Source organism: Taurulus bubalis, assembly GCF_910589615.1.
Source record: "Taurulus bubalis genome assembly, chromosome: 3".
Lineage (NCBI taxonomy): Eukaryota > Metazoa > Chordata > Actinopteri > Perciformes > Cottidae > Taurulus > Taurulus bubalis.
The window spans coordinates 21,172,146-21,189,451 of record NC_136591.1 but is presented as its reverse complement, the minus strand read 5'-3'; the positions used below and the strand labels follow the sequence as shown (position 1 = coordinate 21,189,451).

General features: G+C 41.9%; 1 protein-coding gene across 1 annotated transcript in view; it reads right to left on the bottom strand.

The window, feature by feature from the left end:
• Positions 1 to 17,306, bottom strand: part of plcb1l (phospholipase C beta 1-like) — a gene marked incomplete at its 5' end in the record, with an annotated part of 114,811 nt that overhangs the window by 30,845 nt on the left and 66,660 nt on the right. Inside the window, 7 exons of the mRNA XM_079216115.1 lie at positions 73 to 247; positions 3,894 to 3,978; positions 4,222 to 4,304; positions 8,234 to 8,391; positions 9,295 to 9,441; positions 15,848 to 16,014; positions 16,778 to 16,878. Of these exons, the coding sequence (XP_079072241.1) occupies positions 73 to 247; positions 3,894 to 3,978; positions 4,222 to 4,304; positions 8,234 to 8,391; positions 9,295 to 9,441; positions 15,848 to 16,014; positions 16,778 to 16,878 (916 nt within the window). The remainder of the gene's footprint in view (positions 1 to 72; positions 248 to 3,893; positions 3,979 to 4,221; positions 4,305 to 8,233; positions 8,392 to 9,294; positions 9,442 to 15,847; positions 16,015 to 16,777; positions 16,879 to 17,306) is intronic.

The following is a 17,306-nucleotide window of genomic DNA, read 5'->3' as shown; positions in this document are numbered from 1 at the left end:
TATCTGAAACCTCATAACTCAGGTGAGACCTGATGGCTCTGTTTGTGGGTTTGTGTTTGTGTGTTTGTGTACCTGCGCTGGGGGAGGACGGCTCGCACACGCTGGAGGAATCGCTGTAGGTGTTGGAAACCTGCTCCGACAGCTTCTTCTTGGCACTCCCGTCCGTCTTGTGGTGTTTCTTCTTGTTCTTCACCAAGATCTTCCCCATCAACTCCATCGGGCTCGGTAGAGGCACGCCGGACTCCAGCTGATCGGGGGAGGGGAGATATTACAACTTCTAATCGGCTCAAAGACAGAGGGTGTTCATGAGAATAACATAAAGCTTTGCATATGTGTGTGATCTAAACGGAGGGACGAAGTGACACAATGTTTCAACACAAGAAACTTTAATACAAAAGGGGATCGCTCCATCACAGCCCTATTTCTTTTTACAACAGTTTGGAGACAAATTAGCTAATTACAGGAAGAAGGAACTGCGGTTGTTTACTGGAATGAGTCATTCACATGGCAGTTTGAAGAAAAAAAAGAAAATGTAATTCTGCTCAAAATGAACGAAGGAAGATCTCCAGAGCTCGTTAGTGATGGCGAGGATCGGCATTACAGACTATGTTGATGTAACAGCTCAAAAGTTTACACTTTCAACACTAAAATCTGCTTCCTGGGGGGGATGGAGAGGGGTTGAGCATTAAGCCTCTCAAGGGAGCCAGCTAGAAGTAAGAGGATCTCTGATTTATTTATGGGGAACACTGCTTTTGGATCACAGTGTTTAGAGATATTAATAATGCATTATGTGATGTTGCATACACGCACACACACATCAGTTCACAACCAACAGAGTTTGCAACTTATCAGCTTTTTTTTACTTCTCCAGTTTTTAACAGTGATCCAACTGAAGCTGAGCTTTCCCGTCCAATAAGCCACTTCCCCTCCGGCAGCCACACGCGTCCACCTCTACACCTTTCTGCTGCGGCTGCTGGGAAGTGATACAAAATAGATAGGCGTCCTGTCTGCCGTGGCTTCACTCAAATAGTTCCACTTAAGTGGAACCGGTTCAACACTGGATGTGACACGCGCAATCTCGACTGCACAGCAGCTCAACCCGTTAGATTGACTTACAATTTACTTGGATGGATTCAATTAAGCTCCCCAAATCCCCTGGACCTCTTTTCTGCTCAGCTGTACAGAGCGGGTGAACAGAGACGCACATCTGGCAAGTGCTGGAATGTAACTGCGTTTACTTGAGTGGTTCTACTTTATGCTACATAATACTTCTACTCCACTAAATTTAACTTAATACACATAAATTGCCACATTGTTAAAAATCAAACTGGCAGTATGTGAAGTAGTTTGGCTCAAACTACGAACATAAAAGTCATAATGATTCAATAATAAAAATAATTAATGATAAAACACTCACAGGAGTCATTTTCTGCTACCACAGTACTTTCACTTTCCACAAGTACAGTTTGCCAATAACAATTCTGTATTCTACTAAAATAACATTTTGAAATCAAGACTTTTATGATGAGGTATTGCCAATAATGCTTATTTGCTTACAAATAAGCATACTTCTTTTACTACTTAAAGTAAAAGTACTTTTGTGTAACGGATCTGAATTCTTCTGTGTTTTAGTTGCATCCTGAAACACAGCCTCCAGCAGACGATAAGGTCGTGGTTCACTTTTATGGAAACTTGAAATCCTCACAAGACCATCCATTGTAAAGGGCATTTATAAAAAAGAAGGGACAGACGTTTTCCATTTGCAAGTACAGGGCTCAGTATTAAGGATTGCCTGGAGCAACAATGTAACGCTGGGCTTGTAAATCTAGCAACTCAAGTGGCAAAATAACAAGTAAACACATAATTTCTTTCAGAGTTAATGAGTTGAGCACTTTAATCATCCTGGAAACAGGAGTTTAATTGAGTGGCCTGAGAGAAACTAAAGATGAATTTACCTCAATAGTGATTAAACATGACAATAAACTTTAGTCTTTGCTTTTATTTGACAACCTGACTAGTACAAATTGAGACTGAGATAAAGTGAAAACAAACATTAATATAAGTATTGCCTATTAATCTTCTTGTTTGTAGAAATGTAAGCTAGAATACAAGTGGAAGACTAGGAGGGATGCTGCATGCACACCATTACGTGCAATGTATGTAATAGAGTCTGCATCTTAAAACTAAGCCTCAATAGAACTGAAGAAACTGCAAGAAAAATATCTTTATTTCTGAACATATTTCATCTTTTTTTTTTCCGCAGTTGTAATGAATCTGTTTTGGCAAATGCAGCTTTCATCAACATAATTAATTCAGTGATGAGAGCCATATAACAAACAAGAAAACATGTTCACGGGGAATCCAATTTTTAGGTAATTTCAGCTAATTGTTTTGGGGTAGGGAAAGAGCAGACTGTTTTCAGTTTAATTAAAAAACAAAAACAAACCAAGAACAAACAAACTCTCCCCGGTCTCTCACGACTGACGGTTTTGTGGAGAGCAGAGACATGGGGGAACTTTAAATCTCTCAGAAAGCTGTAATCCTCTTTATTCTCACCTACGGCTAAGCCCAAACCAGTGGAGCCATTTTACCCTATCTGCCCAGGCCCCGATGGAGCAACGGAGCTGATATCCCATTCGATACACTGAACACACGCCTGTCCCGCTGCCAGAGGGGAGTGGTTGTCATTGCACTCACCTTTCCCAGTTATTACATGCTCAGTGGTAGAAATCTGATTCCTCAACGGCACTTTCTTTCTCTTTCTCTCCTTCTCTCTCTATCTCTCTAACTCTCTAACTCTCTCTCCCTTGGTATCACTCTCCTTCTTTCCTCAGCCACTCCATTCGAAAGGCTTCCCCTGGATAATACTTCAATGTCAAATCCAGTCAGAAGGCTGCTGGGAACTTAAGCTGCTCCACAGTGTTATATCAACAGGGACAAGACATCCCTGGTGAATAACATGCAGGGCGTGTTAAAGCAAGCACGTGTGCCGGCCTGTCCACGTGCTGTGTTCCTCAGACACCGTGAGAGTGTGCGCACGCCAGAGTTTTTGTGCGACAAGTGTCTAGGCTTTGCTTCACGTAAGTAAGTGCTTGCGTCATTACACACAAAGACGCCTGTGGGAAGAAAAAAAGGAGTTTGGCCACAAAGAGACAAAGCAAGCTTTTGACTGGTAGCCATGGCAACAGAGGAGAGAGACAGATAGACGGCTGCCAAATAAAAAAGGCACACGTTAAGATTACGGCGCTAAACACGGCTGTCGTTTGCAGCGTCTCCCAAGATAACAGAGAGGGGGTGCAGGGGACTAAAAAATGACTGCAGGGTGATATGGCACGTAAATAGTCACAGGTGTGTGTATGACTGAAGATGAGAATGCAAACTGGAGAGAGAGAGAGAGAGAGAGAGAGAGAGAGAGAGAGAGAGAGAGAGAGGGGGGTAAAGTCCAGGAGGCCAACTTGTAGTGTGCCAGCAGTGACAGAAAGAGGAAAGACAGCAGCAACGCTTTGTGCCAGGTGCTGGAGGCCATGTCGATATGTTGCTGTCTGTGAGACAGATGGAGAGGAAGAGAGGACACGGACGCAAGGAAATAGCAGAGAATGTGAGCAAATAAATGAATGTATAAATGGCGTAGGTCTTGAACGCACGTGTGTGTGTGTGTGTGTGTGTGTGTGTGTGTGTGTGTGTGTGTCGCATAGCCGGTCTGCAGTGTTCAAGGACACGTCTTTCGGTGCACTCATCTGTGTGATAATATCCGGTGAGTCCCTCGCTGCTGGCCATGTCGCATGCATCCGTGTGTTTGTGTTAGAAAGAGAGAGAGAGAGAGACAGAGAGAGAGAGAGAGAAAAAGAGAGAGAGAGAGAGCAAATGTGTGTTGGAGCAATTTATGTACTCACAGAATATTTCTCCAGAGGTTCAGTCAGTAGCGCGTCTCCGAATATTGACCGACAGTATTCTGCCATCTTAGCCTGCTGCTTTGGTCTGGGAGTCATCACAGACAAAGAAACAAAACACAAACACAGACACACACATGGTTTGTCTACTGAATAACAACAAAACAGCACACTGAATGCTACTCCCAAGAAGCCTCTCCCCAAAACATATTCCCACAGCTGAAAAAGATAAAATGGCAGACCGTGGCCGTATTGATGTTGACCCCCATCCAATGACAGACAGCGCAGACCAATAAGGTCTACACTCGTCCTGTTTACTCTGCTGACTTACGAGTCCACGTGGTTCTCAAAAGAAAGGATGATAGGGAAGGGGGAGGTCTTGAAGGCACACTCTGCTATGGCCTCGATCACCTCCTAGAAAACATGAACAGAAAGGAAGAATTACTCATAATGCATCTATGAATTATGTTGAATACACACACACACACACACACACACACACACACACACACACACACACACACACACACACACACACACACACACACACACACACACGTCTAAGGGCAGAGGGTTGTTATTGTTACTTGAGTAATGTGATGCGCATTAATATCAATGAATGTTAATGTATGTGATAATATGATGTGGAGAAGAGAGGGTAATGCAGTTAAATGTTTATCGCAAATTTCGGCACGGTACGTGTCAAAAAAATGAAGAAAAAACAAATAATGCTAATTCAGCGTGGATGTGTTTGTGGAAACGGGAGCCTGAGCCGTGAAGTGGAGTCGCTGCTCGGGTTTCTAAGCCCCTGATTGTCTGAGTCAGTTACACCATCGTCAGTTCAGTTGATGCGTTCCTTTCCCGTCGCGCCACAATCCTCGCCTCTGACTCAGCCCTCTCCATCTGGAGCTCTCTCTTCTTTCCCTCCGTGTCTCCAAACTCTTTTTTTTCTGCGTCTCACTCGCTAAAGCTAATTCCGTTAAGCTTGTTCTACTTCTTTTGTGACTCTCATTAGAACTCCATTTCGTCCATCAATCAATCAATCCTCTCACCTCGTTTCTCTCTTTTTTCTCCTCTCACACCTACTCTGCCCTCACATTTTCACACCCTCCTCCTGATACGAATGCATTTTTTTCCTCTCTTTGTCTTCTCATCTCCTGAGACTTCAATGAAGCGCCCCTCGGCTCTTCGTTTTAGGGCCATTCAAGTGAGTCCCCGTCCTTTACTATTTGCCATCTGCTGAAAACATGACCCACTTTTTTGTATCATCCCACTTCGTATCCAGCTCTGCTTTCCCTCCATACTTACTTTCATCTTCAGTGTCTGACTCCGAATCTGTCTCCTTTTCTGTCTGTGTTTACATATTTAGGTTTTAATCCTATAGTTATGGTAAGCGTTTATTACGCAGTAAAAAAAGGAAGAAAATCACTATATTTACATTCACAGATGCTTGCACGTAATCTACGCTACATTATCTCATCGATGACAGCCTCACTGTTGACAGTTTGCTCTCTTTACATCGTGTCAGAGCTGGATTAAGTTACTGCTCATACAAACAGAACATTTCCTACGTCCACTGCTTCACAATAAAGGGGTTCAACAAGCAACAAGTCACACCAAATGTCTTGTGTTTGGCACAGCAGTTAGTGCTAAACGCAAACAAATAGATAAAAATGCATCAACTTGTTTCATTTTCAGCATTTATTTTTTCGGCTCGAAATTGCCAGGGAAAGAAAAGTGATCCCTGTTGGCTTGCATTAAGGTTATGAATTACAACATAAATCATTTTGTATGTTGTTTTTAGGAGGTAAAAATGCTCTACAAATATGGAGTAATATGTATCATAAACTGAGCACGGCAGGCAGACTGACACTTTGTGCAGGAAGTCAGTTGACACGAATTAACTCAGTAAAAAAAATGCAAAAAAATGTTGCTCTGTGGCTCACCAATACGTTTCAGTATATTTGACCACCTTTGGGCAGCTCTGCTGTGAACGGTCCCAGATAATATTATTTTCCTTTTGGCATCCCACAGAGAGCTGTGGGATGAAGAGTTGCAGGTGACGGGCTTCACACTGCTCTGCCGTCAGAGATGGGCAGTATTTATATTACTTGTATTTCAATTACTTTGAGTATTTTGCAATTTGTATTTGATAGGGCCAATACAAAATCGAACGTAATTTTTAACAAAAAACTTTAGAGTGGAGTAATTTTGTATTTAAAATACTCAAAATACTTTTTCCACAAATCAAAAAACAGTTCATTTATCAAGCTCCTTTTTGTTCGAGTAAACACAACCCTCCCCTCTTCAGCTCCGGTCGAGAAGCTGTTTTTGTTTGCAGGAATAATATTCCATCCGCACAGGAGGAGGAGGTTAACACCAGAAATATTTGAGAAGTTAGTTGTTCTTAAAGGCAACTAAACTGGCTACTCAGTGGTTGGGTCCCAATAACCAAAATGGAAGGATCATTATGTCATAAATATGTTAGTGTGCACCTGTATGAGACACTTAACACTGTTATATAGAACTATGTGGCCTACCATGCCACTGGCCAATGTAAGAGAGAAAGAAGTAGACTACCATGCCACTGGCCAAGGTACAGTAAAAGAGAAGTAGTAGGCTACTTACTTGTTAAGTTACCTGTTCACTGTAGCATTGATTTACTATTGACCTTTTATTTGTATTAATTTTTCTGTGCAGAACTTGATGTACAGTAATTTATTTAGGCTCTTTACCTGTGTACAACTGGTTTTAATTCTATTTTTTTCTTTTATAGTATACATAGGCCTAATGTGTGATGCTATTCATATGTGATGAATATGTACTTGTTGATACAAAGCCAAAGTTTATGGGCTCCAGGAGCCATTTTTCTCAAAAATTCCAAATGGTTTTCCATAGCCATACTAAATACAGAATATCTCCTCAACCACAAGGGCTATTTAAATAATTTCAAAAGGTATAATATACAGAAAATACATGTGAGACTAGTTACAAGGTTTATATAGCAGTACATGTGTTACTGATTTATTGGTTGATGATAGAACACAAGAAAGAAGAAAAAAAGGAAAAAAATGTCTGAAAAAAAACAACTTCCAGAATGTATTTTCTCTTTTTAATAATGCATATCATTGCTTTTTCTACTATAAAATAGCACTACATGTTAACAGTATCTCTGCAAAGTTTGACTTTGATTAAGTGAAGTTAAATATTTCTAGTAATTAATTTAGTGCACATTTCGTGTGCTGTAGGTTTAGGTCCCTGAAAGCAGTTTTCAGTTTTTTTTGCTTTGTCACATCAGTGCCTCTAGTATCGATTCATGGGAGTACGAGGACTTTGAGAGTGAGGTAGAGCTCTTGATGAAGAATTCTGCCCGCTGGGGTGCTGGAGTTTATTGAGTTTTAAGTCCCATTAATAAAAAAAAATATATATACATAATCAAACAAGTTGTTGGTTTTTAATAGCTTTGGTTAGTTCAACTAACAGTATGTGACTGTTCTTCCTTTTTGTGGGGTTCACCAGAGCTTTGTGTACATTATATAGCCCAAACCTGAATGCTATGCTATACCAAATTGTGAGGAAATGAAAAAAACAGAAAGAAGTATTTCCTATATTTTAAATACAAAATACATGTATACATTTTCTGGCACCAGTATTTTGTATTTTATTTTAATACATTTATTTGAGGTGTATTTTGTATTTTGTATCAAAATACATTTTGATGACTTTCTTTCATTAAAACAACGTGAGATTGTTTGGCTGCCCTGTAAACGGATTTATCGCCTGTTCTTCTTTGAAATTTATGAGAGAAAGTAGCTTCTCGAGGAGTGTTCCCCGGAGTATTAAACTGCACTCGCTGTTACGGCTTCAACAAATGAATGGGATCTTAATACATAAAATGAATCATCTACAGTACAAAGATGCCAGCGAGAGACATATGCATCTAATAAACTGGACCTTCTTTTCTGAATTTGCTTTTTTTTAAAAATCTGAAACAAGCATTTGCATTTAGGTTGCAAATGTTTGAAGATGCAGAAGTTCACATTATGTGGCTGCCAACACACTTGCATGTGACCTTAAAGTGTGCACTACGAGGAAAATGCTTTTATATCAAAAGAAATCAACTGGAAATCAAGACGCAAAACCTATTTCAACTAAAATATCTCAAACATCAAATGAACTAAAACATAGAAAGTACTAATCGAGTATTAAACGCAGTGAGTGGATCAGGTGTGGATCACGTGTTGGTCATGCCGTCCGTCCAGGAGGTCCGTTTACCCCCTTATCCATCTGTAGCGAAAGACATTATTAAAATGCGCAAATCCCTCTGCTCTCCTTTGTGTTACCTTGAAAGAGATTTCCGTTGTCATGGTGAAGCCGTGAGTGATGACCGGCTCTTCTTCTGTGGTGCGACCCTTCCAGCAGTCCAGCTCAATGCAGCGGCACCCGGACAGGAGGACCTGTTTGTACATCTCGACCGACGAGTTCCCCGCAAGCTGGCCGGCTGCAAAAGCACACAAACACAGCACTTCAGGTAGATGTTCTATTGATTCCATGCATCTCTCACTCACGCTCTTTCTTCTTTTGATAGACATCCTTGCCCGACCACGTTGAGGCAAAACACTTTCTTCACTGAACGAGGTCATGTGTTGCTTTAAGTTACCGGGATGGAAATACATCAGCACAAGCTGCCGTCAGTCTAGTTTTGCTGTGTGAATATTTATTATAACGTTTGACATAAACACCGCAAGGGCATAAATGCATTCTGCAGTGCCGTACCGACCTGTGATAATAATATCAAAATGTCACTATCAAAATACATAATGAAAAACTGTGTGTTGTGAGGAGAGAACTGAGGGCCCGTTGTTTGTTTTTCTCATTTCTTCATTTCGCAGGCCACAAGTTCGCCTTATTACAAAAATTCCATTTTTCCCCCTCGCTGTAGAAATTTGATCCACTTGAAAGATTCAATGCTCTCCAGTTCCCCTTAGAATAGATTTGAATAGATGAATTCTAATATCCATTGAGGAGAAAATGGCTTGTGCAGCGCCGGGAGCCCAGTTACTGTGACGACCAAGTCTAAAGAAATATTTAACTCATGAATATCAATGAATCGAGTATCATGGCATGACTTGATTGGATAACCTCTGGGGAGGTAACACAAGGAACGGGGCCCTGATATGCACAGGCGCGTTTGATTGACTGACCTGCGAGGTATGCAGTCGGGTTGGTATTCACTTAAGCAACCAAAATGATATTTCTAAATGAACGAGTGAGCCGTCCATGTGTAGAGGAATAAATGATGCACGAGTGCAATCAGTCAGTAGAGATCGAGTCGAGGGGATGTGTGTGTGAGCGCGGACCAGACGGAGAGACACGAGGCGATACGTGTGATGTGTGTGCGTACCTGTGAGGTATGTGTTGTGTGAGGAGTTGATGAAATAGTTGGAGAGAGGAAGGGTCATGTCTTCGCTCTGGTCCAGCTTCTCGGGGGGCATGATGCTGTTCTCCTCCCCGTTCAGATACCTGGCGAAGCCCTCCACCGAGATCTGACCTGCAGGAACACAACACCACACACGTGAGTCAAAATTATGGAATCCGGACTCCTTCGGCACAAAAAAACCCTCAAAATCCTGGAACTAAATGGTTAAAGTCTAATGATATTCTTTGTGCTTCTTATTGACAATGAATCCCAACAAAAAAAAAAAAAAGTAACTGGTTAAAGTTATTTTGAATGGATCCCACATACTCCCTTCTGGCATAAATACTCACTAGTACACCAAAAGTATAGGAATCCGCGGCTGCAAAATAATCCCAAATAAATGCAACATTTTCTATTAAGTAACGTGGGTAACGTTTTCTAAAAACTACAGTGCAGTTTTAGAAAACCATCTTGTCTTTTGTATAAAAAATTTTTTAATATCAAATTTAATATCCAAATGTAATATAAAATGTAATATCAAAATTAAATTTGATATCTGAGAGCTGTTTAAAAAACATGTTTTTATAAATATTTACACCTTCTGTAGGAATGAATGGAGGCAAGCTTTGGAAGTCGTACATTTATTCACAGACACACTAACACGTTAGTTTTGATCTTTTCGTGGGATTTGTTTGCAATAACAATCATATAGTATATTACCAGCCTGATCCTTTACACTATATAACCAACACATGGTGCACAGCATGTGGTGTGCCATTCGTTAAGGATGGAAAGAAGATTTTTTTCTATTGACAGAATCTTGGAGAGTGTGTACACATTCTACTGCGTGCACATACTGCAGGTTTTATTCAAATTGACTGTCGGAAGACAGCATGTGTTCAAATGTTTTTCAAGGTTACATTACAATAATGTTCATAATCACTAATTAATATTGAGATTACATTAGTGGTTTAATTTAGCCAGAACCCTAAATCGCTGTTTGCCGAAAGCCTTCATAGTTAATCCTTAAAGCCTGTACAGTGAACAGTGTTTCAGTTTCTTACATTTTACTGTGAGTATACTCTCAGATATTAGCCTTCATTAGAAATATTAACATCTAGATGGATAAATGCATAAAACAGCTCCTGTTTTCAGAAGTAGCTCACAACACAAACCTGATCTTTTTAATTTCAGGCTCCACTAGCTTTCTGCTCATAATACAGTCAGACGGTAAGTACAGGGATCTAAACAGGGAACTGCCCTTGACGTTGTTATTTTTTCTTGTTTTGATTCTACGTCAAGGTCACTCAAGTTAAGCGTTTGCCTTTCCGTTGTCATCACTGAGCTCATGTCGTGCTCCAAGAAAGTGGCTGACGCCGAATAAATAAGTAATGAGTAGCGGGAGAAAAGCTCCAGTCATCCAGAGACAAGATACAACATTTCCATATGCATTTCCATACACGTCACACACACATGCCACACCTGCGTGGATTACATCTCAGGACAACATATAGCAAAACATTCCTCCACCCACACGCGCACACTCGAAGGCGTGCTAAATATGCTAAGTGATGCGAGCTTGACGGGTGCAGCAGGTCCCTACGGCCATTTTATGTTAATTAATGCGGTGCCACCCTCTGCAGAGTTGCTGTAGTAATTAACGCCGCGGCGTCTATGACATGTGAGGCCCGCCGTCGCACTGAGCGACTAAACTTCCCGCCGACTGCCGGGACCTCCATTCGCCAGGTGGAGGCTTAACTTCTGTACCCAGTGGCACTCACACAGAGTTCCCCACAGTCCCCAAGACATTTGTCGGTCAATAAGGGGAAATAGGTGTTAACATGGCCGGGATTAGAGGCACGCTTTAGTGAGGACCTACAGGTTGACCGAAAGGTGAGGAATGATCTCAAAGGAAGAGAGTATAAAAGGTAAGATGTGGGGGCTTTTGGACATAAAAAGGGCTGAGCTGGGACGAAACTGTAATGTAGAAATATTCTAAATCTCTTATTTGCTTTTTTTACTTAATTGATCTGCTGTTGATAGTTTGATTTCTGTTTCATTTTTAAGTTCCCTGCATCTTTTGTCTTCCAAGCCAATAGGGAAGCGTCTTAAAACTTGGATTTTCTCTGCTGACCAGCAGGGGGCGACTCCTCCAGTTGCAAAAATAAGTCTGATTGTATAGAAGTCTATGAGAAAATGACTCTACTTCTCACTTGATTTATTCATACATTACAGCATGATGTTCATTTAGTAATTTATGGTCCATTTAGAGTAAAACAGACCCATAAAGCAGCGTATGCTGTAGGTCGTGCTGACTGTGATTGACAGCTGCTGCTACCACAGCCGTATTAAGATGAAGATGTCTTGGTTGTGCATTTAAGTCCTGTAGCTCCTATTCATCTTGCAAAAATGTTGTCTTTATCAGTGTTCCAGGAGCACTTGTGGCATATGACAACAACAAAAACACGCATCAACATCGGAGAAGGAAGCATGGGGAATGGATAAAGTGCACCAGCCGGACCAACGCCACTGAGAGGGGACTCAAGATAGAAGCTAAGCTAGTCTAGCTAGAACAAAAGGCTACTCCACTATCCAGCCTGCTCCTGGCTATCTAATGTACGATTGCAGGGAAATATGAGATGAAATAAGACTTCAGGCGAACACAGCAAAGGGAGGACGGTAACTGCCTCGCCCAGATCTCTAAACCCGGCTCCATTGAGGCATCCGGTATCAAGCTGCACTTAACAGGCAGGCAGCAGGACGGAGTGTTTACATCAGTGATGATTGGTGCTCAAACATATTCAAAGTTGCCATGTTATCTGACCGGATAATTGATCTGTTGCTGCAGTTTGCATTCCTCCTGATGCAAAAAATAAATAAATGCTTTTGCTTTTGTTTTGATTTTCTTGTATAGAAAATGGGCTAAAACGTCATTTTGTTGTGAATGCCTATGTTGCATGATGACAATTAATGATCATTGAAACCTTGATATGAGATTGGCTTGCCAGTGTTGCACGCTCACGTGCACTTTCATGCACTAAAATCACAAGCAAAGCAAGGAGCTCTAACCAGTCTCTGCTCAGGTAGAGACAGTTTGATAGTTGGTTTGTTCATCCATAAGTAGTTGTTTGCTGCTATATTAATGCTCTGAATCCCGTACATTGTTTCATGACAACCTGTAAGACAGAAGTGGACACAATCTGACACGTCCTAACAAAGCACCTCTTCTCTACAATCAGAGAAGATGAATATTATGATAAGCCCCCATCCCCTCTTGATGTAGGACACTTTGAGCGCCTCGTTTCATTGAGCATTTTCATCTGCATTCAAACAATGAAGGAACGTTTGAGCGAGCAAAGACTAAAGGAGTGAGCGACAATGATGGAGCGCTGAAGAGATGAATGGAGGGTTTAATATTCACAAAATCAAAGCTGGAAAGGGATAATGAAAAAGTGCGACAAAGAGAGTGAGCTTCCAATTCCTCGTCCTGAATCACACGGGCTATTTTGAGGGGAGCCATAAAGGTAAAGGGACCCGATCCCTTATCTCTGCATGTTCTGACTGCACAAGGTTCGTTTCAATAAGCCTGAATGTCCTTGAGAGAGTGAAAAAAAAGTGCGCGTTTGTGTGTGTGTTTTTGCGAAGGTAACATGTGGAGCTCTGGACCCCTCTGCCGAGCAGATGGCAGCACTTCCTCCGGCTAGATAAATACTTCACACGGGGAAATCTGTCACCGGGACAGAGAAGGGCATGCGTCCAGAGCGCCGGGCACAGGCTGAACCCTCAGCATCACAGCAAAGGCACAGCGCTCTGATCACAGGCAAACATGGGAACGTTTCAGTGCCGTTAAAAACACATTATTTGATCTAATTTAGGCACCCGTGATTAATTTTATCCCACTTTAAAAAAAAAATAAAACACATATACAGTATATCAAAAAGGTAAAGGAGGTACTATTAAAGCGCTCATGCTCTGCTGGAGTCAGTTCAGGTCAATTTAGTTTCTCTGTAATCAGTAATAAAATGTGCAAATGTGATTGGCATAGTAATGCTCCACTGAACGAGTCTTTAGATAAACAGCCTCTTCTGGCGCCAGCGATTAGCACTTTTTAATTTGAAAGCAGAAAGTCTATCTAATAATAGCCTCCAGATTAGTTGTTTGCGCTCAGAAATATTTTCTAACTATCTATTAACTTCAGATCTGCAACACGGTGAAGAAGGTTTTCCATGAACAGCTGAATGCGGATAAATAATCCAATGGTCTCACTGCAGAGACAAAGGTACGAACGTTTCACAAATCAAGCGGCATAATGTGATGTTGTTACACTCTCATGTGGTATTGATCGGATGGACACATATATCATGTGATCAATAAGTCCTTATTTGTTTAACTGTTTGTGCACACTGATCTAATCTTTAATTTTTCTATAAGAACAACATTCATACGAGTGGTCCTGACTACAACTCTTTAATATATCGGCCATGCAGGAGGAATAAACTGACACTGGGTGAGTATAAACTAATCAAATACACAAAGAGTTATTAGATTGCATCCTACTTTGGTTTACGTTATTTTCTAAATGGTTTGGCATTACATAATGGAGAAGAAAAACACCTGGTGATTTGCTGGAGGATAAACAGACTGTGGTCACCAACTTTGGCACACGTATAACTTCGGTTTCCAGCAGAGATCACGTCTGAATGTGGCACTCGGCCGACCTCGGGGCCCGATATCTGGAGTGGGATCCAGGTGTGTTGGATCGCCTGCGCTCATCCGTCTAGGTTGTTAGTGAATTATTCTGTGGCACTTCATTGATGCTCCAACATGTGCATCCATGTGTGCCTTCTCATTGTTTTGATATTAGGTTTGAACATGTGGACACATTGCACACGCAAATGGGGACAAACATTTGACAACCAAGAAATGGAATGGCCAATTGAAGTACAGATTAAACTAAGGAGCTATAACATGTTAGTTATAGGGCTTTAAAGGTTAGACGTGTTGTTACCTTTGGACAGAGCGAGGCTAGCTGTTTCCAGTCTTTATACTAAGCTAAGCTAACTGGCTGTAGCTTTGTATAAAAAAAAATGGACATGAGAGCGGTGTCAAACTTCTCCTCTGACTGTTCGACCGAAAGCAAAAAAGCATATTTCCCAAAAATGTCAAACGACAGTTTGGCTTTAAATTGCAGCGCACCAAGCTCTCTCAGTCCTCGAGCAAAGATATTCTTAGTTGACCAACACTGTTCTTGACTATTCACACAAAAGTACCACTTTAAATATTGTTTCCAAGAGATGTGCTCATTAGTTACTTGGAAAAATCCACTCAGCATGACGAAAGGATAAAAAAAAAATGAACGATTTATCGACTAAAGAAATCTTAGTCAACTAAGAACAAATGAACGGATTAGTTGACGAGTTGACTGAGAGGTTGCAGCCAAACGTAAGAATTGTGAGTTACGCTCAGAACGGAACCGGAGCAGTGAAGAGAAAGAAGAATACGAGTCCCGAACAGACGAGTTAACACTGGAATGCACGTTTGTGTTCAACGCCGGAGACACTTTAGTCCTCTGCTGCACTCATTGTCACTTGCTCCTTTTTTATCAAGTTCTCCTGAAGCGCAAACACACACCAGCGTCTCTTCCTCTCTATCACCCTATCTCTCTTCCCTCTCTCTCCCTCTCTCTCTCTATCTTTCTCTGTCGCCCTCTCTCTCACTCTCTTTCTCTCTCCCTCTTTCTCACCCTCTCTCTCGCCCTCTATCTCTCTCTTTCTCTGTTGCCCTCTCTTTTTATCTCTCTCCTCTCTCTCTCTGTCTCTGTCACCCTCCCTCTTCTAACCCCTCTCTCTATCTCTTCTCTCCCCCTGTCTCCCTCTCTCCCCCGTCTCCCTCTCTCTCTCTCTCTCTCTCTCTCTCTCTCTCTCTCTCTCTCTCTCTCTCTCTCTCCTATTTTCATGTGATGCTAGTCATGCATGTTTTTGTTTCTTACCGTCATGTCATCTCTCCGCCTTGTTTATATTGTTTTTGCTTTTATTGCTTCTGTTTTCACCATGTAAGGTGCCTTTGAGTAGCTTTTAAAGCGCTATACAAAGCAAATTATTATTATTTCACTCTCTCTTTCCACTCAAGGATTCTACTCATACAGTCCTATTCCTGTAGCAGGAATATCCTCTGTTAAGCTTGACGGTGTTTGAAGTGGGTTAAACATTTTGGTGTGTGTGTGGGTGTTATTTGCAGACTGCTAACATTCCGCTCCTCTGCACCCCGCTACGTCCCCTCACTGTCTGAGGGGTTTGGACACCAAGCAGCAGTATTGCTATGGCAACACCCCTAATCCATTGGTGGTGGGGACTGGAGTCCGGGGTTAGTGGTGGGGTCGGACAAGGTTGTGCATACCCTGGCCAAATGTGTTCACGTGTTTTGTTTTTTTGCTTTCCCAAACGTTTCACTACAAAACACAATTGCACTTTTCTGGATACCTTTACATCTATATGTGTTTGTGTTCATATAAGCATCATTTTGTTCTCGAGCCACTGACCTCTCTGCACCAGCGAAGCGTCGGGCTCATATTTGTCCACCAGCACCTGGACCTGTTCCGCTTTCAGAGGAGGGTAGAGGATCTCATTGAGACGAGGGTCCCGCTGCTTATTGTTGATGAACTCTGTCATCTGCTCCACACTGAGGTAAGGGCGACTCTTCGCCCCCCTGCACAGAGAGGAGAGGATACGGTGAGTTTTGATACACAAAAAGAGAGCAAACAGAATTCAAAAATAGAAATACGAGAAAATATAACGGGAAGAAGATGATGAGGGGTGGTGTAATTAAAGCAGCAAAGAGATCTGGAAAGGGAGAGCAACAGAAGCGCAAAGGAGCAGAGGATTAAATCTTCTGTTGAGTAAATTATGAGATTTGATTAAAACGCCTTTCATATCTAAACCCGTTCCACTAAATTGTAATCTCCATATCCTTCTGGCTCTCATGCCATCTTCACTTAACTGAGATTAAAATCTAGATTCATGACTTGGGAGTGGCTCGGCCCGCTGCCTCAGCCTGCCGGTCTGGGTCCCTCAGGGGGCCACTGAGGGGCAGCTCAGCGCGAGGGGCCCCACTGCCAGGCTCAACCGGGGCCATTACAACACTAATGAACCGCTGACGACGACTCTAATGGTTAAAAACAGGTCGCCCTATAAAGGACGGCAGCCATTGTCTCGATGCTCGTCTGAAACGAGCAACAGATGGCTGGGAAAACATTATAATAAATGAATCACTGTCACATCGTTTTGAGTTTTCCAAATAACTTTTGTTCAAAACCAAAGAATTAAAGCATTTTTTTGAGGTTTAAAAAGATTACTTCTGAACAGACTTCTTTTTTCTTCTTCTATTACACAAATAAATACACATCTTAGCGTCTCCCTCTCTACCTCCCACACCCCCGACAGGCTTTTCAAAAGGGAAACATGGTTCTTACACGTCAGAGAAGATGTGGTCCAGCTCGGATCGAGGGCAAATGTTGCCCAGGAACATGTTGTAGACCTCTGGAGTGAAATCCTCCTGGGGGATGTAGTCGTTCTGCAGCAGACAACAACAACATGGTCACGCACACGTACACAGTCTACGCATACACAAACATACCGTACTTACAGTTCACGGGGCAGAAGTTGTCCTTGGGGGTAGACAACTACATATGTAAAGCAGCAGTCAATTCAGAATCAATCCACAAGTTCAATTCTATTTTCAATGTAGTGTTATACCATCACGGTGTACGTACAGGCAGCTGAAAGGTTTGCACACGCCAGACAAGAAGATATTCTTCTTTTTTGGGGCTCGAGTATAAGGATTAGTTGGATGATGGATCTTTTTATATGCACGAGTCAAGACCCTGTCGTTCATCCTATGGGATGCTCTATAGCTGACCCAAACCTCAAGTCTCCCTCTGGAAGCCATTAAAAGCATATACAACTTCAAAATGCAAAATAATTAACGGAGACGGACTGCCT